This window comes from Sciurus carolinensis, chromosome 7 (assembly GCF_902686445.1).
Source record: "Sciurus carolinensis chromosome 7, mSciCar1.2, whole genome shotgun sequence".
NCBI classification, from domain to species: domain Eukaryota; kingdom Metazoa; phylum Chordata; class Mammalia; order Rodentia; family Sciuridae; genus Sciurus; species Sciurus carolinensis.
Window position 1 is genome coordinate 10,157,466 of NC_062219.1, and position 20,457 is coordinate 10,177,922.

Consider the following 20,457-nt stretch of genomic DNA (forward strand, 5'->3'; position numbering starts at 1 on the left):
AAAATTGTGTCAATAAGCTAAGTTTTAACAGATGTTCAGCCAGAAAGGTTAAGGGAGAGAACCAGGCAACACATTGCAAACCCTGGCCTGAGAAATGCCTATTTTTCAACTAGGAAAGTCGATGCAAGTTCCTCAGTGGGGGTGTGATTGGTGCTTTGGATAAATCAGTTCTTTCTGTGTACCATCCCAACTCCCACCAAATACAAATAGTCGTCCACCATGATTGTGACAACCAGACACCCATCATAGTTCCAGTCCCTTTCCTGGGATGAAGTGCTGTTTCTACTGAGAACCTCTATTGAAGGGGTCATCATAGTGCACAGAGAGCTGAGAAGCAGGGCAGGGCCAGGAGAGGCATATCCCATAATGTGTGTGTCTTCAAGATTGAAATCAGGGTCTAGAACAGAGATGGTTGGCATGGGTCTGCTACAGGCGACATAGTACATAAAACCTGAAGTATCTCCAATGTCAGAATAGTTTAACCAAAATTATATATAACTATAAAATAATGCTTTAACCAACAAACCATTATATTTATATCCATGTGAACTTTGTTCTTAGAACACAAGACATTTTGATTATGTGTGCACCTACTGTGTGTTGGGTGCTGTGCTTTATGTGCATCATCTCAATCCTCACAATTCTGTAGGCAAGTAGTTATTATTTCCATTCTACATAGTGGAAATTATGGCTGGAGAGAGTAAGCAGCTTTTCCAAGTGGTGGGGCTGGGGTCTGAATGGACTCTGATACCACCTCTGAATTTGGAAACGGTAAAGATTTAGCCTCAGTTTGAGAAAATAAGCATCAACATGAAAAAATATCTTAACTGACTCTCAAGATAACCACTCTAGGAAGTGACTGCAAGTTGCTCATGAGTCCAGCGCTCTCCACAAACCTGATCAAGGAAATCGACGTCTTCTGGAAAATGACTGAGGAGAAAGTGACGCCGAAGTGCTGCTGAAATGGTGTCTTCATGGCAGAACCACGTGCAGAAGGTATCCATCGGAGCGTGAGGCTGCCCAGCTCCAGGAGTCGCATTCCCCTCTCAGAGGGGGTGTACGCCTGAGGGGGCCGGGCGCCAGGTGACCTGGAGAACAGCCAACGCTAGTGAGACCTCCCAACCCTGCCTGACTCGACTCCAAACCAGCTTCTGCTGGTCCAGCCCCTGGGCTTCTCCACGCTGCCCGGCCCTTGCGCACTTTCCAACTACCTGCCATTCACGAACTCATTTGTTTTAATAAACTCCTACTGAGCTTCCTCTCTCCACTCTTTCCCTCTGGCTCTAGAATTCCAGCTTTGAACAACCAGAGTATGTTCATCTATTTGAACTGACAGAAATGCCATTCTTTGCTGCATCTGTATATATGAAAGCTAGCGACCACACCATTCTTCTGAGAGCAAATACATATCCTGGAGGGGTGACAATTTAAGGCATGTTGCCTTCTAGACTAAGAGTGAAATTTTGTTATTTAGCTAATGGATTCATACTTGGAAGAAGAAAAGAGGTGCATTCTTTGTTCTGTCAAGGCAGCTAGAATACAGCCCTCGGCTGTTACTGGTTATTCCTTCTGCTCTGTGCCTGTGAGCAGTGAAGTGTTTTCCAGTCCGCAAAGGTGCCGCCTGTAATAGCTTCGGCTATTTCTACCTCCTTCTGACATTTGATGACTTTTTTTTTTCCTTCATCTAGATGAAAGACTTTCGAAGTAAAATGCAATCGATATTTCCAACAATTCCCAAGAACTCCACGTCAGCTGTTGAGTGGGAAGAAGCACTGAAATCTAAATAGAAGGACATGGACGAATTCCAGAATGATCGCTGCAAGAAGGGTGGTTTTGGAAATACCACCACAACTGAAAAGGAACTGGGCCAACTTCTCCTTCGGAGCCTGAACAGATTGTTGACAGAGCCACAGGATGGGCAGTGTCCAGAGGCCCCCTGGCAGGCGTCTTCCTGTTTGCCTGAGCCTGTGTCGGGGGAGGGGCTGTCGTCTCAAAGTTCCGATGACTATTAAACAATCCTAATCATTGGGGTAACTTCCCCAGGTGCAGAGGTCCCAAAGGAAATATGTCTGCTTGGAACAGTAAACCTAACGTTGTACCTGGAAAAAAAAGTCTATAATAAAGTATGACAGTCTTTATAATCAGACCCCTGACAGCAGTGGTACCTCCATGTGTCCAACTCGGTGGGTTTGAAGAGCCTCTCTGGGGCTGCAGCTGTGGCTCAGTGGTCAAGCACTTGCCTAGCACGTGTGAGGCTGGCTTCCATTCTCAGTCCTGAATATAAATAAGTGAATAAAAATAAAAGTCCATCAACATCTAGATTTTTTTTTTTTTTTAAAGAGCCTTTCCTGTCATTATATGACAGAATTTGGAAGACTTGTTGCTGTGAGGCAGTCTCCAAAGTGACAGGCTCATAGGTGACTCCCATATTTGCAGCTAGCACACATGCCAGTTACTCACTTGAAGGCCCTATAAATTATTATGCTTACAACAAAAAGCCAACGACGGACTATGATAACTTGAAATGACACAGTTGGGCTAAAATAATAATAATGGGTATAAGATATACTTTCTTGAGAAATTAGTTCAGGGTCCTTGAACACTGACAATTTATAGTTTTGTCTCAAAGTAATATCAGCTCAGTTGTCACCTTACATATTTTTAACAGAGTCATCTGAGTTCTGAGTCTCAGCATTCAGAAATTGGTACCTGTTCCTTAAAGAAGCTAGTTCTTACATACCCAACCCTCTCATGTCCTCCATGATCTCACAGAAAACAGGTGGAGAATAATGTCTACGTGCAATTATTTTTACCGGAAATTAAAATTCTTTAAAAAAGAGAAAATACTTTAATGTGTCAGTATGTCCAGAGAAATCACCTCTGGTTGAACATCAGTTGTGCAATTTCCTTAGAATGGCTTAGGCTCTAATTAGTCAGCAATCAGGTTTAATAAAGCACATTTGAAATTTCTGTTATAATGAAACCTTTTAGTTGTAAGGGAAAATTTTAAATGAAATGTCAAATGCATAATGTAACATTCTTCTCTAGACCACGCTACCCTGTTAAAATTACTGTATTGTTAATTAAACAGGTGTAATCAGTGTCTGGGTTCACATGTAACCTGTTAAAAATCCAAGACTAAACGGCAAGGATTATGAAATTTATCAGCGTATGGGGTGGGGAGTAGTTAAAAAGTGTTCACCCATCTTACATTTTTAACAAACTCTGAGGAAACTATTTCCAGCCTTTGAATGTCACGAAGAAAAGGCAGGAGCCAAACCAAGCAGCCGAGGGCTGGGTCCAGGCTCCCCTCTGCAGAGGGGCGACCTGCAGCCATTTACAGCTAGGATCTCCATGTTCGTTTTCCCAGATGGAGAATGCCTATTGATTTTTAAAAGACTCCACTGGGTAGAAGAAAATGAGAATTCCTAGGTTGCTGGAGTGATAAAAGGGGAAATCATTATTAATTGTGATTCTGTTGAATGAATTCCTGCCTTGTGAGCTCCGTGAGGGTGGGGGCTCCCTCTCAGGGCCTCGTGAGCGGGTGACAGTGACTGCTGCAGGGACTGTACACTGCTGACGGCAGACCAGTGCTAGGAAGGCGAGCTGGTGGAATGAGGGAACACCATCCTGTGGCATGCCCGATCCTACCAAAACCCTGTCCCTACACTTGACTTCTGTCCTCCTTGACAGATGGCAGAGGGACCCTTGTAGAAATGACTGTGAGTCACCTGCTGAGGGACGGCTACCTGGGACAGATTCCCCAGAATAGGTACCAAGCATAGGCTCCAATTGCACTTTAAAAGCAAAAATGAATTAACAAAGATGAAAATTCAAAAAGAAAACAAGCAAATGACTGAAGTGTCTTTCCTCAGTCAGAACTCAGATATCAGAAGATTTAGTCTATTCCTTTTATACCAGAGGCATATTGTTAAATTGGTTAATGGAAAGGAAAAATGTTTAACAGATAATGTTATTCTTTATGTGAAGTACCATCTGTGTATTGCATTCTGAATGTTCCTGGATATGGAAGAGAGGAAGTGTTATGGAATTTCAAGTTTGCCTTCTTTGCTGTCTTTATCTTGGGTAGAGTATGACAAACATAATCACATTTATCTCCTGGAGCATAAAGAGTTTTAATCACCCTATTAACCAGGATGACATTTTTCACAGACTTAAAAAGGAATAGAACAGACATTATCTCCCCATAAGCAATCCATTTCATGGAGGCTGAGCACTGGAAATGCTTTGAAGGAGGGATACACAGCCATTTCCATTTCCTGTCTCAGCCAACATTAAGAAGGCTTTTGGTAAGGATGTGGCTTCCACTGGGTGAGTGCTAAGCTTTACACTTAGAATATCAGCACCCAAAAGGGCTGTTAGAGGAAACCAGAGGAGAAAACATGGCAGGCAGAGAGATGACTTGCAAGACTCAGTTCTTACAGGAGAAAATGTGCATCCTTAGTTATCACTGCCCTGAAACAATGTGTCCATTGCCTATTTTTTCAGAGTTAAGAAAATGTGATTTCTGAACAACCTGGGAATGGAAAATAGGAGCTGGGAACTATCTCAGCAGTCTGCCACAGTAAGAAACAAGGATGGATTCCAGTGATAGGGAGAGAAAGCAGGTATCCTACACAAAGCCAAGATGGGCAGTGGGTGATCCTCATCCATCCTCATTCCAACTCATTGATATTGACTGACAATGGAAAAAACCCGGCCTGCTCAGGCAAGAGGTGCCACTTGCCACATCACATGCTCATCAGAGCTACTTGGGAGACTGAGGCAGGAGGATCCCAAGTTCCAGGCTAGCCCGGGCAACTTGAAAAGACCCTGTCTTGAAATGAAAAGGGCTGTTGCTCAGTGAGCACCCCTGAGTTCAATCCCCAGTACCCGCCCCCTGACAAAAATGGTGGCACCTAGTCATCTCACCTGCCACACTGTAGTTCAGTTCCACCGATGGTCTGGGGCTGAACCTGCAAATTAATCATTTTGCAACCGAAGGGAAAAAAACTGAAGAAATTAGCATGGGGAGGAGGGCCCATTGGGACAAAAGTAATTAAAATCCACTGAATTCAGCTATTCCACTCCAGGCAATATTTCATCTCCCCTAGATTTGGTTCATGGAGAATGTTGTTTATTTTCACCTCATTTCACATATTTTCTTTAAGACAAATAGTTAAGTACAGGTAAAATACAAAAGTATTTCTTCAAATAGTTGAATTTCCTGTGAAAGTTAATAAAATGCATATTTTACAGCATTTTTTCATTTTTAGCATTTTTCATGGAGGTATTTTTATTTTTGGCCAAAAGTCACTGAATGATATAGCAAGTACTGGGGCTCTCTTGGTGTTTTCAGGATTCATTGTCGAAGGCTGTGATTTCATGAGTGCAGAGAGAAAGAAAGCAAACATCTTGTTAGCAAATTTTGTCTGATGACAGATAACTCGGTTTTGGAGAAAATTAGAATCACAGTTGCCAGGAAGTACATTCAGTTTCAGTATTAGTGAAGTGATTTAGGACCTTGATTTATATTTCTTACATAAGCTGGATCAGATCCTTTGCCTCATTACCATTTGATGAGGCATGAATACTTACTTAAAAAAAAAAAAGAACAATAGATTAAAAAAAAAAAAAAAGGCAAGCAAGTGTATAAATGTACTTAAAGACATAAAGGTAAAGTCCATTGTCACTGGACTGTCCTGAGAAGCCCCATCAGGTAGAGTGGGAAACACCTATTACCTGCTGGTCTGAAAACGCTTCAAAAATCAGTCTTCCCCTGATGTCCTAGGCTCAGGGTAGTTTTCCAGGTTTGCAGCCTGACAGGGGACCCTCCGTGGGACACACTCGGCAGGATGTGTGAAATGTGAGACTCTGGACTCTACTCCTGGTATGCATGCACTTCTTGAACAAGTCAACAAAACGGTTGGTGAAAGAAAGCTTGGATCCTGGAATTGTGCCCGACTTTGTAGGCAGATGATGGGAATGTGATTTTTTATTGCTACTGGTCGTCTTCTCCAGCTGTCCCCATTGCAGGGGCAAAGCCCATGAGGTAGACAGCCAGGGGAGGGTGACCAGTGGGTTCATCACTGGTCCTTCCCTTAATACATGGTGGCCACGGCTACTCAGAGACCCTTCCTGCAGTTGAGGCAGAGGTTACAAAGCTAAGAAAATTCTAGTGTAGTAAATCTCATGAGGGCTAAAATCAAACCTCCCGTCAAAAGTAAAGAAAGGAGGAGAACCTTTGCTCTCAGCTTTCTTGTGGGCCAACTCTGGTTCCCTTTTCATAGAGTTTTATTACAAATGATTTTAGTAAACTATCTGTGCCAAGAGCCCATTATAAAGTCTACCACCTGTTTCCGAGGGAGAATGTTCCTTGCAGCATAATCAGTGCATGACAATGCAGGTAGGTGGGGTCACGCTGTGCCTGAGCCAGGTTCTTTCCACGTCAGAGGTCAGAATGTGTCTCTGTCCAACAATCAACTTGAACCCCAGTTTCCCTGTGTCTCTCGCATACGATGCTGTTCCCCTGGGGTTGCTGGAGTTCAACCTCTCTGAGCTGGGGTGGCATTCGTGTTCGGCATGGGAGTAGGTGAGCTGAACTTCCCAGTAGCCTAAGTGTGACTGAAGGAGCTGGAAGTGAGGCACGGGTTCAAAGCACAGGGTCTAGTGGGCCTCGGAGAAACGCCCATATCCTGGCCAGGGGCAGGAGTTCGCCCTCAGATTGCTTTGTCAAGATCAGGACCAAGCCTACCATGAGCCCCTGGCAAGCGTGGGGACGGGCGGAGGGAAGGGAAAAGGAAGAAAAGAGCAAGGGGCTGGGAGAGAGGGAAGGGGCAGCAGGGAGAAGGAGGAGCTGCCTCACCAGGAGAGGCCCCAAATGTCCAAGTGACTGCAGGCAGGGTACAGCCAGGGCCTGGTGGAACACATCTGCCTTCTCACCCAGGTTGGCCCCCTGGTGAGAAGCCACCAAAACTCAAGAAAATGAGAATCAGATCAAAATGACAAAGAAGTCATTTCAAGGTCTTGAGGATGACAATTTCTAACTCCTAGTCCTGTGACCAAATAGGTTAAAAATTAAAAGCCATCTGGCAAGATCCTAATGCATTCACCAACTCTGGCCTACCAGACAGGAAGAGGCAGGTGAGGTGAAGAGCCCAAGGTTGTCCTCGGAGAGACCTGTCCTCAGCACTGAGAGAGGCCAGTCCCACCCAGAGCCGGGTCTCGGGGTTCCCCGACGACAGAGCCTTGAATACACACATACACTTCTCGCCTCATTTCCGAACCTCTCTCTTCTCACTTATTGCACCCACAAAACCAACTTGAACTTGGGCTGCCTCTTCTCTGGGGTGGACGGTTTGGTTTTATCTTCAGAAAGTCAAGTTGAAGTTTTACTCTGAGAGCACCTAGGATCAGGAAGGGCTCCTAGGAATACCTCAGGCCAGGGCACCTGGTCACAAAGTTGTTTGTTGAATAAATTGGACAAACCAACCATCCATCCACTTTCCTTGAACCTAATATGGCCTGGAAAGACCAATAATTCCACCCAATCTCCCCAATTTGTGCCCTTAATGTAAGTCCCAGCATTATGTCTTACATTTTCACTGGTCACTAAATCATTCTGAGCCGAGTGCCATCACATATTAATTATGTAGCATGACAAAGCCCCCTGTCCTCTGGTTTTCCAGGGTTGTGTCTGCCGGGAGGCCAGTGGCAGTTATTAGAAAAGTTCGGCTGCGGGTTAATATCATCCCTTCTGGTTTCGGTTTGCCATCTACACTCCGTGCCTGGGCTAGCAGCACCAAAATTAAACCAGCTCTCTCAAACACGCAGCAGGCTGGAGTCTTCTGGGCCCTGGGTCATGCTGACCGGGCAGTGACTTTATTCCCTGTGGCTTCAAACTTCTAAATTGCCCACTCAGAGTAAGTTTTCAGAGGCCCAGGAGCTGTGCCAGCCCTGCTACTCAGTGCAGTATCCAGCACTGGCCAGGGGCAGCAGGCCAGAGGGAGGCAGAAACACTCCAGGCTCAGCCAGAACCCAGGAAAGCTTAGCTCCAAGGGCTCCTCCAGAAGCTGTTCCTGAAACCTTCCTGGGCCGGGAGACGCCTTTTCCAAGCCTTGTCCGTGTCCATTCCAGCTACTCATGGTCTACTCAGTGCTGAGATACACCAACAAACATTCTCTGTGTAGCCAAAACTCCTTCATAACAGACCCGCCCTCGTTCACACTGGAAAGGTTCTCGACACTCACGCAGCACCCATGTAACCAGGCAGTCCGCCCTGAAGGGGCTTCCAGGGGCCACTGGGGGGGCAGTGAAAGGGACACCCGAGTCCTTTGCCCTCTGCTGCTCTGCCACCTGACCTCAGCCTGCAGTCCTCTATCGTGACCTCAGCCCCAGATGGAGCCCTCCCTTCTCAAAAGCAAATCATTGGCAGCCGAGATGACAGGGCACAAGATGCCATGCCCACTGCCCTCATTTCTAAAATGGGCACAAGGACTCTCATGTCACCACATTGGTGGGAGCACTGAGTGAATGTGTGCAGTGGTCTGCAGCATACAGCACCTGACAGGACCCCCTGCCAGTCCTGCCAGCGTGGCGTAGGTGACAGTGTGAAGCACCGACTGACACCAGCCACTCACCCACGGCACAGTCCTGCTCACCCACAAGGGCAGCTTCCTCCTGGAGCTGGTGCTTCGGTCTCCAGATCGCGCCTCCCTCCCACCCGACAGGCAAGAGGGCCTGGGCTTCTGAGGCTGCACCTGCTGGTGAGCTGGGCCTCCCTGAGGACAGTCCCTACCTCCACAGGTACACAGCTGAGCTCCAAGGGAACTCTGGTGTCTTGGGGCACGGGGAAGGCCGGATGCCTCCCTGCTAGGGTGGACAGGGCCTCCAGGCTTACTCCAGCCAGGAAAGGAGGGGCTCATGCATCACCCCCGCCCTGTCCAGACCTCGGTTCTCAGACCTTGGCCTGACTCCAACCCCGGGGAACCAGTTAGAACACAGACTTGCGGCCCCACCTGCAGGACTCCGGCTCAGCCCATCTTGGGAGAGTCAGAACCTACGTTCTTCGGCTCCCTAGGATGCTCTGTCGCCTGTCCTTACGCGGTACCTGTGCTGACAGTGTGCCAGCCATGTTCATCCTTACGGGGTGTGCGTGGCTTGCCCTGAGCTCACAGCCTGCTCTTTGGAGCCCTGTACTCTGGAGTCCCTGGGTGGCCCCAGAGTGCTGCCCAGCACCCTGGATGATGATGGTCCAGGGACCACAGTCTGAGAACCACTGCCCTATTCTGTTCCTGCCTCTGATGATAGTGCCTGTGACAAAAATGTGTCCCAGGAGCTCATCACTGCTGATGGTTCACTTGCCACCACAAACCACCTTCTCACTTCTGCAGCCCCCTGCACTAGCCCTCCTCCTGATTCCACACCTCCGAGCGATGCGTTCACTGGACTAAAAATACATCCGTCGGGTGTCACTGTCCCACCTCAGCAGACCACTCCCACCCTGGTCATTTCTGAGTGTTAGTGGGGACAAGGGAACCAGTGGAGGGTACTACCTGCCCCTGTGGAGAGACAGGAGACTGGGGCAGAACAAAGGGACCCACAGCAGGAGACCTCACAGACCCGTTCTAGGGGTGGTGAGGGGGAATGGGTGAGCACACAGGTGACCAGCAGGTCTCAGCCGGCAAGCTGTGGACAGGCAGGCAAGGTCAACGCAATTTCAGCTGCAAGACTCTGATGTGGCTGATGAAAGTCCTTCCCCACAGCCCTCCCCCAAGAGAATAATCTGGAAGGGGCAGGAGAGGAAGGGTCCTCAGGAGACGGATTGAGAGGACGTGAGGCTGAACCAAGCAGGTTAACGCAGCTTGTGACTGGGTAACAGGTGGGTGGGGAAAAGAGAGGTGGGTCAGGAAGATGGCGAGGGTCAAAATTAAAGAAGGCCTGGGTTGGCCACTGGGAGGCTGTGGTTTTGCCTGTAAGCAATGGGACTATGAAGTTCATTAAGTTTTCTGAGCTTGTGACAAATGACACTGCGATGTTCAAGTCATTCATTCAGTCACCTAAGGCACTTTTATTAAGTGCCTGGTTGGTGCTAGGTGGGGGCCTGGCAACCACTAAACAGTCCTCCTTTAAACACTCCTCTTCTGCTGACCCTGAAGGAGGAAGATGGCTTTGTGGAGAACAGACAGCAAGGAGCAAGGCACCCCCTTGGGTGGCCAGCAGGGGGCGCAGAGCCCAGCCGATGACCAGGGAGATGCTGGCCAAACAGTCTGGACACAAAGACTGTGGGCTGTGGGCTATGGGCTGCGCTTCCACCGGTCCCCCCAACCCCTGCTGATTTTCCTTTTTGTAAAAGAAAATTAGAACGAGTGTCAGAGCTGAAACCAGGTGGGCTCCCGTGTGGCCTCCCCATGGCAGAATGGGCTGGAGCAGCAGGTGGCTGCAGGTGTAGCCTCCACATGGGACCTTCCCTGGGATGGTGAGAGCCAGGCCACGCGTGCTGCCTGTGACAGCCCTAGAGGTGTGGGCAGCCCATGTTCCAGGGAAAGGGGCCTAGGACACACGGAAGAGGACCTCAAAATCCCTGAGGGTCTTCTGGCTACTGAGCACAGGCAGATGCTACGAGGGGTCTGACCTGTGCGCGGGAGACCCTCCAGGAGGGAATCAGACAAGACCCATGATGGGGAAGAGTAGCTGGTCCTATTAATGACAGCATTTGCCAGAATCAGGGACTGTCCTCCAAGCCTCACTGCATTGACTCATTTAATGAGCCTCACATTATCCCTGTTGTGTAGAGGAGGAGACTGAGGCCTGGAGACACCAGAGGACTTCTTCCCAGGTCACACAGCTGAGACCCAAACCAGGTGAAATACCAGATGCAAGATCACCATCTAATAAATGTCATAACGCTAATTAAAATCCATGTCTGACCTATGAAGCCCCCCCATGCCCCATTCACCAAGGCAGGTGACAAGACAGGAAACTGAGTCTGAAATTCCTGCATTGGCTAGGCCAGGGGCAAGAGTACCAATGGAGGCAGGTACGGAATGCTTACTGCTGCTTGGAACTGTTATAAATCAAGCTAACAGGTTGGTATGTAAAATATGCTTAGCCGCCTTCCTTGACAAATGTCTCATAGTCTAAAGACCAGGTGCACATGTGGAGTGCTTAGTCTCTGCAGAGGCCCATGGGTCACAATGTCAGGGGCCTCCGACTCAGGGCTCAGCTCGGTCCCCTCCCTCAGCCCAGGCTCCATCCTGTGCTGCTCCTCTGCATGGACGGCCAGCCTACCATTCTAGTGCCCCCTGTGCCCCCAGATCACACTGGCCTCTCCTTGGGCAGAGGGGTAAGGACACCTGTGGGGCTGGGGGACCCTGGCCTTGGGGGATTCACTGTGGGTCGAGGGAGCCAGAGAAGCAGGGCCCTTTGGAGTGAGGGCTGGGCTGGGCCCTTGTCTAAGGCAGCCCAGGCCCGCTCCAGCCTCACTGCTTCCTGACCACAGGCAGGGAGAACTGGAACTTCCCTGTCACCTTCCTCAGAGACCACTCTAGGAGTCACCAAGTGACACAGGGCCAGGGACCCCCTGATTTCCTTGCAAAACGAATCCACTGTGCTTTGCAACTTTGTTTATTCAGGCTATGAAATGTCTGCAAGGCACGTTTCCGTCTTTGCTTTGACCACCAGAAAGCTCGGAACCTAACTTCCTCTTGAGTCACACTGGTTCCCACCTTCTCTGCCTCCCCCTCCCGCATCAGTTTTCCTTTTTCTCTTCCCATTTTAGCAACTTTATCGTGCACATATCTTTTATTGCAAGTTGCCTCCGATCTTTTCAGAAGCTGACAGGGTGTAAATTATAAATAAAAATAAATACGGCTGAAATCTCTCCCCTTGTAGCCTTTTTATTTCAGAAGGTACCTGAAACCCTGATTTGGCACTGGAGATAAATTCAACACAAAACATCTTGTGCACCAACCTATTTCTGAGTTTTTGTTTCTATAAAACATCTTGGCTTGGAATTGGCCTGGACTTGTAACTAAAAACTCTCCTGGGGCAAGATCTGTAAATGCTGACTTCAAAAGGGTTGTTTATCATGACCACTTTCTTCCTAAGCATGTGTGGTTTAAATTTGGGGTTCGTTCCTAGCTAGCTGGGAATAGCTGGGAGTGGGAGGTCGGGCAAGGTGGGTCACTTCTGGTTGAAGTGACTTCTTGAATTTACCAGCTAGCATGGAGATTTTAATGTCATTCCTTTTTCTCTGCCATGAGAGGGGACAAAGAAAAGAAGGGCATTCCAGGGGGGTGCAGTATGGGGAAACCAGGGCTCTGGCTGTGACTCGTCCACCTCTAAAGGGAGTTCCGGTGCTAACTGAGCTATCCACAGTCAGACAAAGGAGCCTTCTTACCTAACCTGGGAGAAAAGACACATGAGGGACAGTCCAATGGACACTTCTGCCTCCTGCCTTTATTTTTTGAAATCTTATCCTATGACACTAGGTACCTTGCCATTTAATGCTATCAATATTTAGCAGTTGTACTGGGGAACTCTGTTTTGTTCAAAAGAAGCTGTGTGCACACACCCATGGAGTCTGGCTCCTTTAAGCCCTTGGGGACCACTGTCCCCTACCCTGACCACTACCCAGAAGGGGAGCTTGCTTCCTGTGGGTCAGTCATGAGCCTGGTTCTGCTCCTGTTACCCAACTCCTCCACATCCAATTCAGCCCAGCTCTGGTCTGCAAGACGGTGGGGTCTCTTCTCTATTCCTGTCTCCAGGGCACTGTAAGCCGCATTACTCCGCCACGGTCCCAGCCACTCACTGTGGGTATGCATCCTGCAGTCACAATACAGGATCCTTCCCCGAGCTCACCTGGGCTCCTGCAGGCAATCCAGACTCTGCTCCTCCTCTGAACCACACCAGCAAAGCCCCTGCGGCCTACGGAGGTCCTACTGCCAGACTTGCTTTGAAGGATGAATCGCCCTTCAGAAACTGAATTTACAAAGTGACAGCAAAAGCCATAGCTGCAGAAAGGCTGGCCACGTGGCTCTGTTTTCAATGTGAACAGTGCCCCCGGAAACCATTTGTGTATATAGATGCATCTTTCCAGTGCACACATCTCTGGGGCCAGGACAGGGGGGACTTTTAATCCCTCTTTGCACTCCTCGAGTCCCCCGGCCCCAGTGGGCAGGCCTTACTCTTTTAACTAGAAAAAGTAATGCAGGGGTTTTTCATTAGTATTAAAAATAATAAAAACATCGCTGCCTACAGTATATTGGTTGATCTGAAACTTCAATCAGTCCCCACTCCCCAGTCCTTCCCTGGGGAAGTAGAAATGCCCTCAGTCCTCCTTGCTGTGGGTCTCCACCAGCTTGGTGTGCCCAGGGCCACTCAGGTTACCTGAGATCACTGAGACCCTTCAGTGTTCTCTCTGCCTCAAGAGCAGAGCCCACAATCCCACTCTGGACTCCGCAGGTCCACCCAAGCATGCCTTCTGAGGGCGGAGTCCAGACTCTACCGAAGCTGAGTGCAGTCCCGCCCCCGACACCTGTGACCTGCAGAAATCTCTTTGCAGATGTAATCAAATTAAAATAAAGTTACATTTCACTGGAGTAGGGTCTACTCCACACGACTGCCATCCTTATAAGCACGGAGAGGCACAGACAGGCTGCGGAGTGGCAGTGATGAGGGGGACACACAGGAGGGACAGGTGGCCCACTAGGAGAAAGGAATGGACAGATCCTCCCCTAGAGCCTTCAGAGAGCAGGGCCCTGTGGGCACTTAGACTCGGGACTTCCCGACTCCAGAACCATGGAAGGATAAATTTCTGTTGTCTCAAGCCACCCAAGTGTCCGTGCCACTTCGGTGAGGCAGCGCCAGGAAAGAACACGCGCCCTTGGCGGCCCAACAGGCACGGCAGGGGCCTCTGCGGACGCCCAGGCGGAAACGCCCCCTGCCTCCTGGAGCCGCTCCCGGCCTCCCTCCTGGGAAGCCACCGGCTGCCGCTCTCGGACGCGGCCCGGGGCCCCTGACGGCATTGCTGGTTTGCCAGGCTGCCCCTGCCATCCCCCCAGGTCCCGGGGGCGCCTGCCCACGTCCGTGCCTCTGTGCGGGTCCCCACGCTCTCAGCACTGTGCTCGCCGGCAACATGGGACAAATGTCCGCCCCGCTCGCGGACCGGTGGGCCACCGGGCCACTCGGTCGGCCTTTCCCGCTCCTCGGCCCGGCCCGCCCTTCCACCGCGGCCCCTTCCGCGCGGTCCCCATGCGTCCGGTTCTCAAGGACACCGCGTCGACTCCCCCGCGGGGGCAGGAAGCGCGACGAAGTGTCATTCACGCTTCGGCCAGCAGATGGCGGCCGCTGCTGCCGCGCTGCGCGCGGGGCGGGCGGCGGCGACACGGCCGCGGAGAGGCCCCGAGCGCGGCGGCCCGACAGGGGGCGCAGTCCCAGCCCGCGCGGGACGCGGCCTCCCTGGCGTCCCACGAACCCGAGGCCGGCCAGCCGGGCCCCAGCCTCGTGCGCCATCTGCCAAAAGGATGGCGACGCTGCACCCGCCTGTCCCCGGCATGGGTCGGGTGCCTTTGACTCTTGTTTTGCGTCGGGTTCCCGAGAACCAGGGCCACTAAAGGCTCCTGGAAACGCCCAAGCGACATCTCCGCCGATCGTCCCCAGCAGAAGCCACACGTAGCCCACGTGTCCTAAAGGTGTGGCCAGGAGTTCGTGGTCACTCCGACCACCGAGCACTAGCCTGGAACGGCCCCCACGGGCAGGCGTGTCGCGGGTCCCTGGCTCCCGCCGCGCACCGCCCCAGGTGCAGGAGGCCGCAGGTGCGGACGCAGGTGGCCACGCGGAGAGCAGGCGCGAGAGCCGGTGCGGCCGGGCCTGTAGATTTACTCCCAGGCCACCACCTACCCATTTTCATGCTCCTGCGAAAACACGGCCACCCCTGTCCCCTCTCCAAACTGCAAGCTCAGTCCCAAAAGGAGCCGTCCCCGACTGCCAGGAGCTGCCCTTACGATCCAAGAGGGGTTCCGGCAATTTGGGCATGGGGTGCCTTCTCCTGTCTACTTTCTTAACTTTTTTGAATGACCTTTTTTTTTTTCCTTGTTTAAGATACAAAAATGAGAAAATGTATAACATATATAAGATACATGAATGAAAAGTCACCCGAAATCCCAATCTCCTCCTGTCAGTAAGGGCGGTGACATTTAGGTGTGTCTGTACTGTGCATGAGTGTGTGTATGGTGATATATATTATTTCCCCAAAACTGGGGTCACGCCCTCCCACCTGCCTCCTGGATGTGCCTTCCCACTGAGGTCGCTTTCAGCCCACACCCAGAAGCCACAGAAGAGCTGCCAGTCCCGGGAGGAAGGGCAGGGACAGGGGGCCAAACCCACATCCCAAGCCCAGTGGGAGAAGGGCCAAGCCCGTGAGCCTCACTGGCACCTGTCACCCGGTGGTCCCTGATCATGGCCTCAGGAGTTCAGTGTGGCCTTCTAAAGGACTCATTGAAGAAGAAAATACCATTCCTGTCCTTTCTCTTCCTCCCTGCCAGCTCCATCTGCAGTTGAAACAACTCTGTCCTTTGTAAGTGGCTCTTTCTGGTGTGAATTTAAATCTGAAAAATATAAAATAGATCTCTAAAACATGATGCACCTAAAGGAGCACCATGCCTACTGTCTGCACCCCGGCAAGAAGTGTCTTCATGGGCAATCCTCACTGTGGGAGGCGGGAGGTCAGGTTACCCCCACCCAGGGGACATGTGACAGTGCCTAGAGACATGTTTTATTGTCATGACCGGCACCTAGTAGATAGAACAGCCCTCGATGCACAGAACTGGTCCCCCACAGGGCAGGGTTGGGGAGAAGCATGGCGCGGGGAGGTTAGCCACCCAAAATGCCTGTCGTGCCCAGATTGAGAAATCTCACTCCAAGTGTTTCTAGATACACTCCCTCAGGGCCCAAGAACCCCAGATCAAGGTCGCAGCACCACCTGAGGAGCCATGGCCTTAACCATGAACATAAAGGGCCAATGACAGGAACAGGCAAGAAGTTGCAAGGCAAGTCAGCTGAGGGACATTGGGTGACGGGGCAGGGGTGACCAGAAGCTGGGTGTCTGGTTTCACTTGGCCTCATTGCGCGTGCATTCAGGTCCTTTCCTAAGACGTCGGGGAGAAGCACCTCATCTTCTGGGTGATTCAGGACCACCTCTGACAAACTTCACCTCTTAGACGACAGAACCCAGGTTGGTAGAGTTCAAAGGAACCATGAACACATTCTCCTGCAACTGTCTCCTGGTGGGAGCCCAGACTGAGGCTCACTCCCAGCCTCCCCTGGTGCCTCAGTTTCTTAATCGGCAAATTACAAATAATAACACCTCCCTGTTGCCAGCCCCAGCGAGGCCTGGGGCACTTTCCCACACATTATCTGTAGCACTCACAATGGCTCTGGGAGGGGGTTGTTCATCCCACTTTACAGGTGAAGGTGGGGAGTGTCTGAGTCTCCAGATGACCTACCTGGATTGACAGGGTGGGCAGTGCAGGTCCCGGGAGGAAGGCAGGCCAGGCTTCTCTCACCCGAGGCCCAGCCCAGCCCACTGGGTCTCAGACTCTGCTGCCCAAAGGAGTCATCTCGGAGCTTTTAAAGTACTGATGTCAGAGATGCTGATCTAAGTGGCGCAGGGGCACGGTGGCCACTGAGATTTTCAAATGCTGCTCAGGAGCGTCCAATTGCAGCAGAGTTGGAGAACCTGGCACCGAGCACACCTCTCTCAACCATTCATGGATGGATGTGAGGCCAGGGAAGAGTGTGTTTCAGAAATGTCGAGATTCAGGACTAGCTTCCTGGTAACCCAGTGTGTGCCTGTGTGTGTGTGTGTGTGTGTGTGTGTGTGTGTGTGGTGTGATCATTCGGATCACTCAGGTTAGCTTCAAAAGAATGTTCCTTCCATCTAAATATGGAGTTCCTTGAACCTGGTCGGTTTGAAACCTATATTTCCAGGCTGCTGTTTGGAGAGTTGAAACATCAGCTGGAAATTTACCGGAGGGCCATGGGGTGAGGGGCTGGCCCAGACACCAGATCCACACAGGCAATGGGAGTAGGGGATGGGAAGACCCCACCTAAGGGATTAAGGCCCCACCTCTCCCACGAATATTTGCATGTAAGTAGAAATTCTGGAAAATGGAGAGTTCTTAGATTATCAGCACATTAGAATGTGACATTTCAGGGACCAAGAGGCAGAAGGGACAGTGACTGACCTGGGACAGGGCTGGTGCCTCCTCCATCCTGGGCCTCAACTCTGCAGGCCTCCCATGCCTCTCTCCTCCAGTCTCTCTGGTCATTCCTTTCTTAAAATGAGTCTGAAATGTGAGACTGAAAAAAAAAAAAGAAAAACCTAAAACTTGAAGCAGATTGTTCTTTGGAGTTGGACGTATTGGCTGCGTTTTTGTCTCGCTTTGAGTAGAAAGCATCTAACCCCCAGAGCCACGGAGCACAGTCCTCGCGGCAGCCGGCCAAGCACACCTGCTCCATGGCCTTTTGTAGACGAGGCCACTAGCACCTCAGAGTGGCTCAGGGAATGCTGGGGTCAGCAGGTCGCAGTTCTGACTCAGGGTCCCTGTCTCCCTCTCCCCCAGGCGCCCCCCAGCTCTGGCCGCTTTCCTTGGGTCGCGCTCACCGCTCAGGGTCAGCTCGCCTGCAGCCTGGCCTCCACACTGCAGCGTTCGGGATCACGCCCTCTGGCCTAGGGTGGCGATGCTCCCTTTACCTCAGGGCTTCATATTTTCTATGCAGTTCTCCCAAAATTACCTCTCTGGGCCGGCCCTGTCCTACGCCTCTCACTGGTTGGGTGACTTTAGCATGGCTTTAACTCTCTCTTTTTATCTCTCCGCATTCTTCAAGCTCGACTTTGACAGTTTTTACACTAAAAAAGGTTGGGTCCATACCGCGAAGGAGTTTGGGAGCGTGTGTCTGGGGCATGTGCAAATGTGCAGGAAGGTGTGTTCGATCAACTGTGCTGGTTCCCGAGCGGTCCAGAGCCATCACCTGGGAACCTGTCAGAAGTGCACCGTCTGGAGCCCGCGCCAGCCCTACTGAGTCAGCAGCTCGGCAGGCCAGCAAGCCACCTCTTCCCAGGCCCTCAGGGTGATTCTCCTGCACACTTACCTCCAGGGGAGCCAGTGTGTAGGATCCACTCCCTACCAAGGGAAGGGGACCGTGAGCCTTCAGAGGACAGGGACACGCAAACGCTGACATCCAGCGGTGGCTCCATGACCTGGTCAGCAGGCTACTTCGTTCTTTGTCAAATTTCTTCATTCACTATTTAACTTACAAAGCATGCATCGTACACAAGTGCATGCACGTGAGTGTGCAAATGCACACCTCCTAGCCCTGTTCCTGTTCTGAGAGGCCTTTCCTCAGCATCTGGCTCTTATCCCTGGGGAAAAGCAGAACTGAGTCCCACCACTTCATACTAAGGCCACGATTTCAAACAAAATGGTTGAAGAAACAACGAGTAAGCCAAAGGAAAAAAAGCAGGCGGTGGAGTTGCAGGCCCCAGATGAGTAGGGGTGGTTGTGACAGCGTTAGAGGCGAAGGCAGTGGTAGCAACTGGTGGGAGTTGATGGGTTGTTGCTGAGGGTCCTGTTGAAAGTAGTGATGCTGGTGTCGTTAGTGTTGGTGGCTTGGTGGTGGTACCCCTGCTAGAGCTGAGGGCAGTACTAGTGGTGGGGTTGGTGGTGGTAGTGGTGATGATGGTGTGGGTGGTATTGATGTTGGTGGTTTGGTGGTTTAGGTGGTGGTGGTGGTGATGGTGTTAGTGTTGACGGTAATGGCATTGGCATTGATGGTGATGGTGTTGGTAGTGGTGGTTTTGGTGGTTGTGGTGGTGTGGGTGTTAGTGGTTTTGGTAGTGGTGAAGGTAGTGATGGTGTTGGTATTGATGATGATGGTGATGTTGGGTAGTGGTTTGGTGGTGGTGGTGACAGTGTTGGTATTAATGGTGGTGGTGGTGATAGTGTTGGTATTAATGGTGGTGGTGGTGAAGGTGGCAATGGTACTGATATTGGTGGTAGTGGTGTTGGTAGCGATGGTGTGGTGGGTGGTGGTGACAGTAATAGAGATGAGGTAGTGCTAGTGGTGGAGTTGGTGCTGGTAGTGGTAACGATGGTGATGGTGCCAGAGCTGTGTTCATACCAGACCCTCAGATCGTTTTCCTGACTGCCCAACTCCTCACCCAGACTGTCCGCCCTCGTGCGGGGTGTGCGTGATGGTGTGTGTGCACCCGGACTGGGGTGAGTATATTTGACTTTGATGTTACACCTCCAAGGTTTACAAAGCCCCCAAATGTTTAAATAAAAATAGGGTTAAATTATTTGAATCCTGTGCATGAGAATAAACGAACCACCGAGCTGTAGTTACAGGCAATTAATGTGATTCAGCGAGGACTTCAGTGCAAGATAATGGAAAAGCTGATTAGAGATGGGCCGGGGTGATGAGGGAAGTCCTGGCTGTCCCTGAGCATTGCACAGAAGCCACAGCTCCACTGTCTGACTCTTTCCAGTCCTTCCTCAGCAGCAGGAGGACAGGATGCAGCCCCAGCTGGGGAGGGGCTGAGCTCAGCCTTGTTTATCCAAGGCGTGAAATCTGGGAGCTCTAGACTTTTCTCTGTAGTCCCTGCAGCTTCAGAAAGAAGAGGCAGCTGAAAATAAACCCAGAGAAGGGCGAAGAGAAGGACAGGAGGGTGGAGGGAAGAGGGGAGGGAGCCATGAGAGCTGGTGAGAAACAAGACTTCTGGCCTGGAAAGCACAGGTGGGGGACAGGCGGGGGGAGGAGAGCGCAGCAGACTGGGATTCTCTCCGCACCCCACACAGGATCTCAAAGGCCAGCGCGCACATGGCAGGGCCCCTCGGGCCACACCCCCGCTTGCATGTCTGCATTCTGATTTTATGCTCCTCCGAGCTCTGTTTGACCACTCTCCTGAGTCTTTCAAGTGTATTTTGGAGGTTTGGAGTTTGGCGTGCCCTGCTAACAAATCAGAACATGCATGAACACGCCAAGAAACGAGCCATAGTGCCTAGCCCCCAGCTTCTGCTGAGCTGCCCCACCAGGTAGGGTGGGGTTCGAGCTGAGTCAGAACATCTTTGGGCGCTGCCTTGTTTTCTCAGAGCCTATGGGGCAGCTGCACCCTCTCTCTGGAGACCAACCCCACCTGTGACCACGGGGCCTGGGACCCTTCTCTTGGTGCCTCTGAGCCTCCTGGGGCTGGGTGGGGTAGGAAGACCTGCTTTCTGGCCCTATTTAGGTCTTAAGGAGTTCTCTGACCTCAAAATTTCTGCAGTTTACAGAGACATGAGGGACTTTATCTTCCTGCTTAGACAGTCTGGGAGCGAGGAGCACCTGCCCTCCGAGGGGCACAGGGAGGGAGACCTGCTGGGGGAAGCCCCAGCCCTTGGAGGATGACTGCTTCCT

General features: G+C 51.1%; 1 protein-coding gene across 1 annotated transcript in view; it reads left to right on the plus strand.

Annotated features, from left to right (window-relative positions):
* The window catches only part of Tmem242 (transmembrane protein 242), a 28,434-nt gene extending 25,333 nt beyond the window's left edge, over positions 1-3,101 (plus strand). The window contains exon 4 of the mRNA XM_047559413.1: positions 1,689-3,101. Within this exon, the coding sequence (XP_047415369.1) occupies positions 1,689-1,787 (99 nt within the window). The 3' untranslated portion in view covers positions 1,788-3,101. The remainder of the gene's footprint in view (positions 1-1,688) is intronic.
* The last annotated feature ends 17,356 nt before the right edge of the window (positions 3,102-20,457 follow it).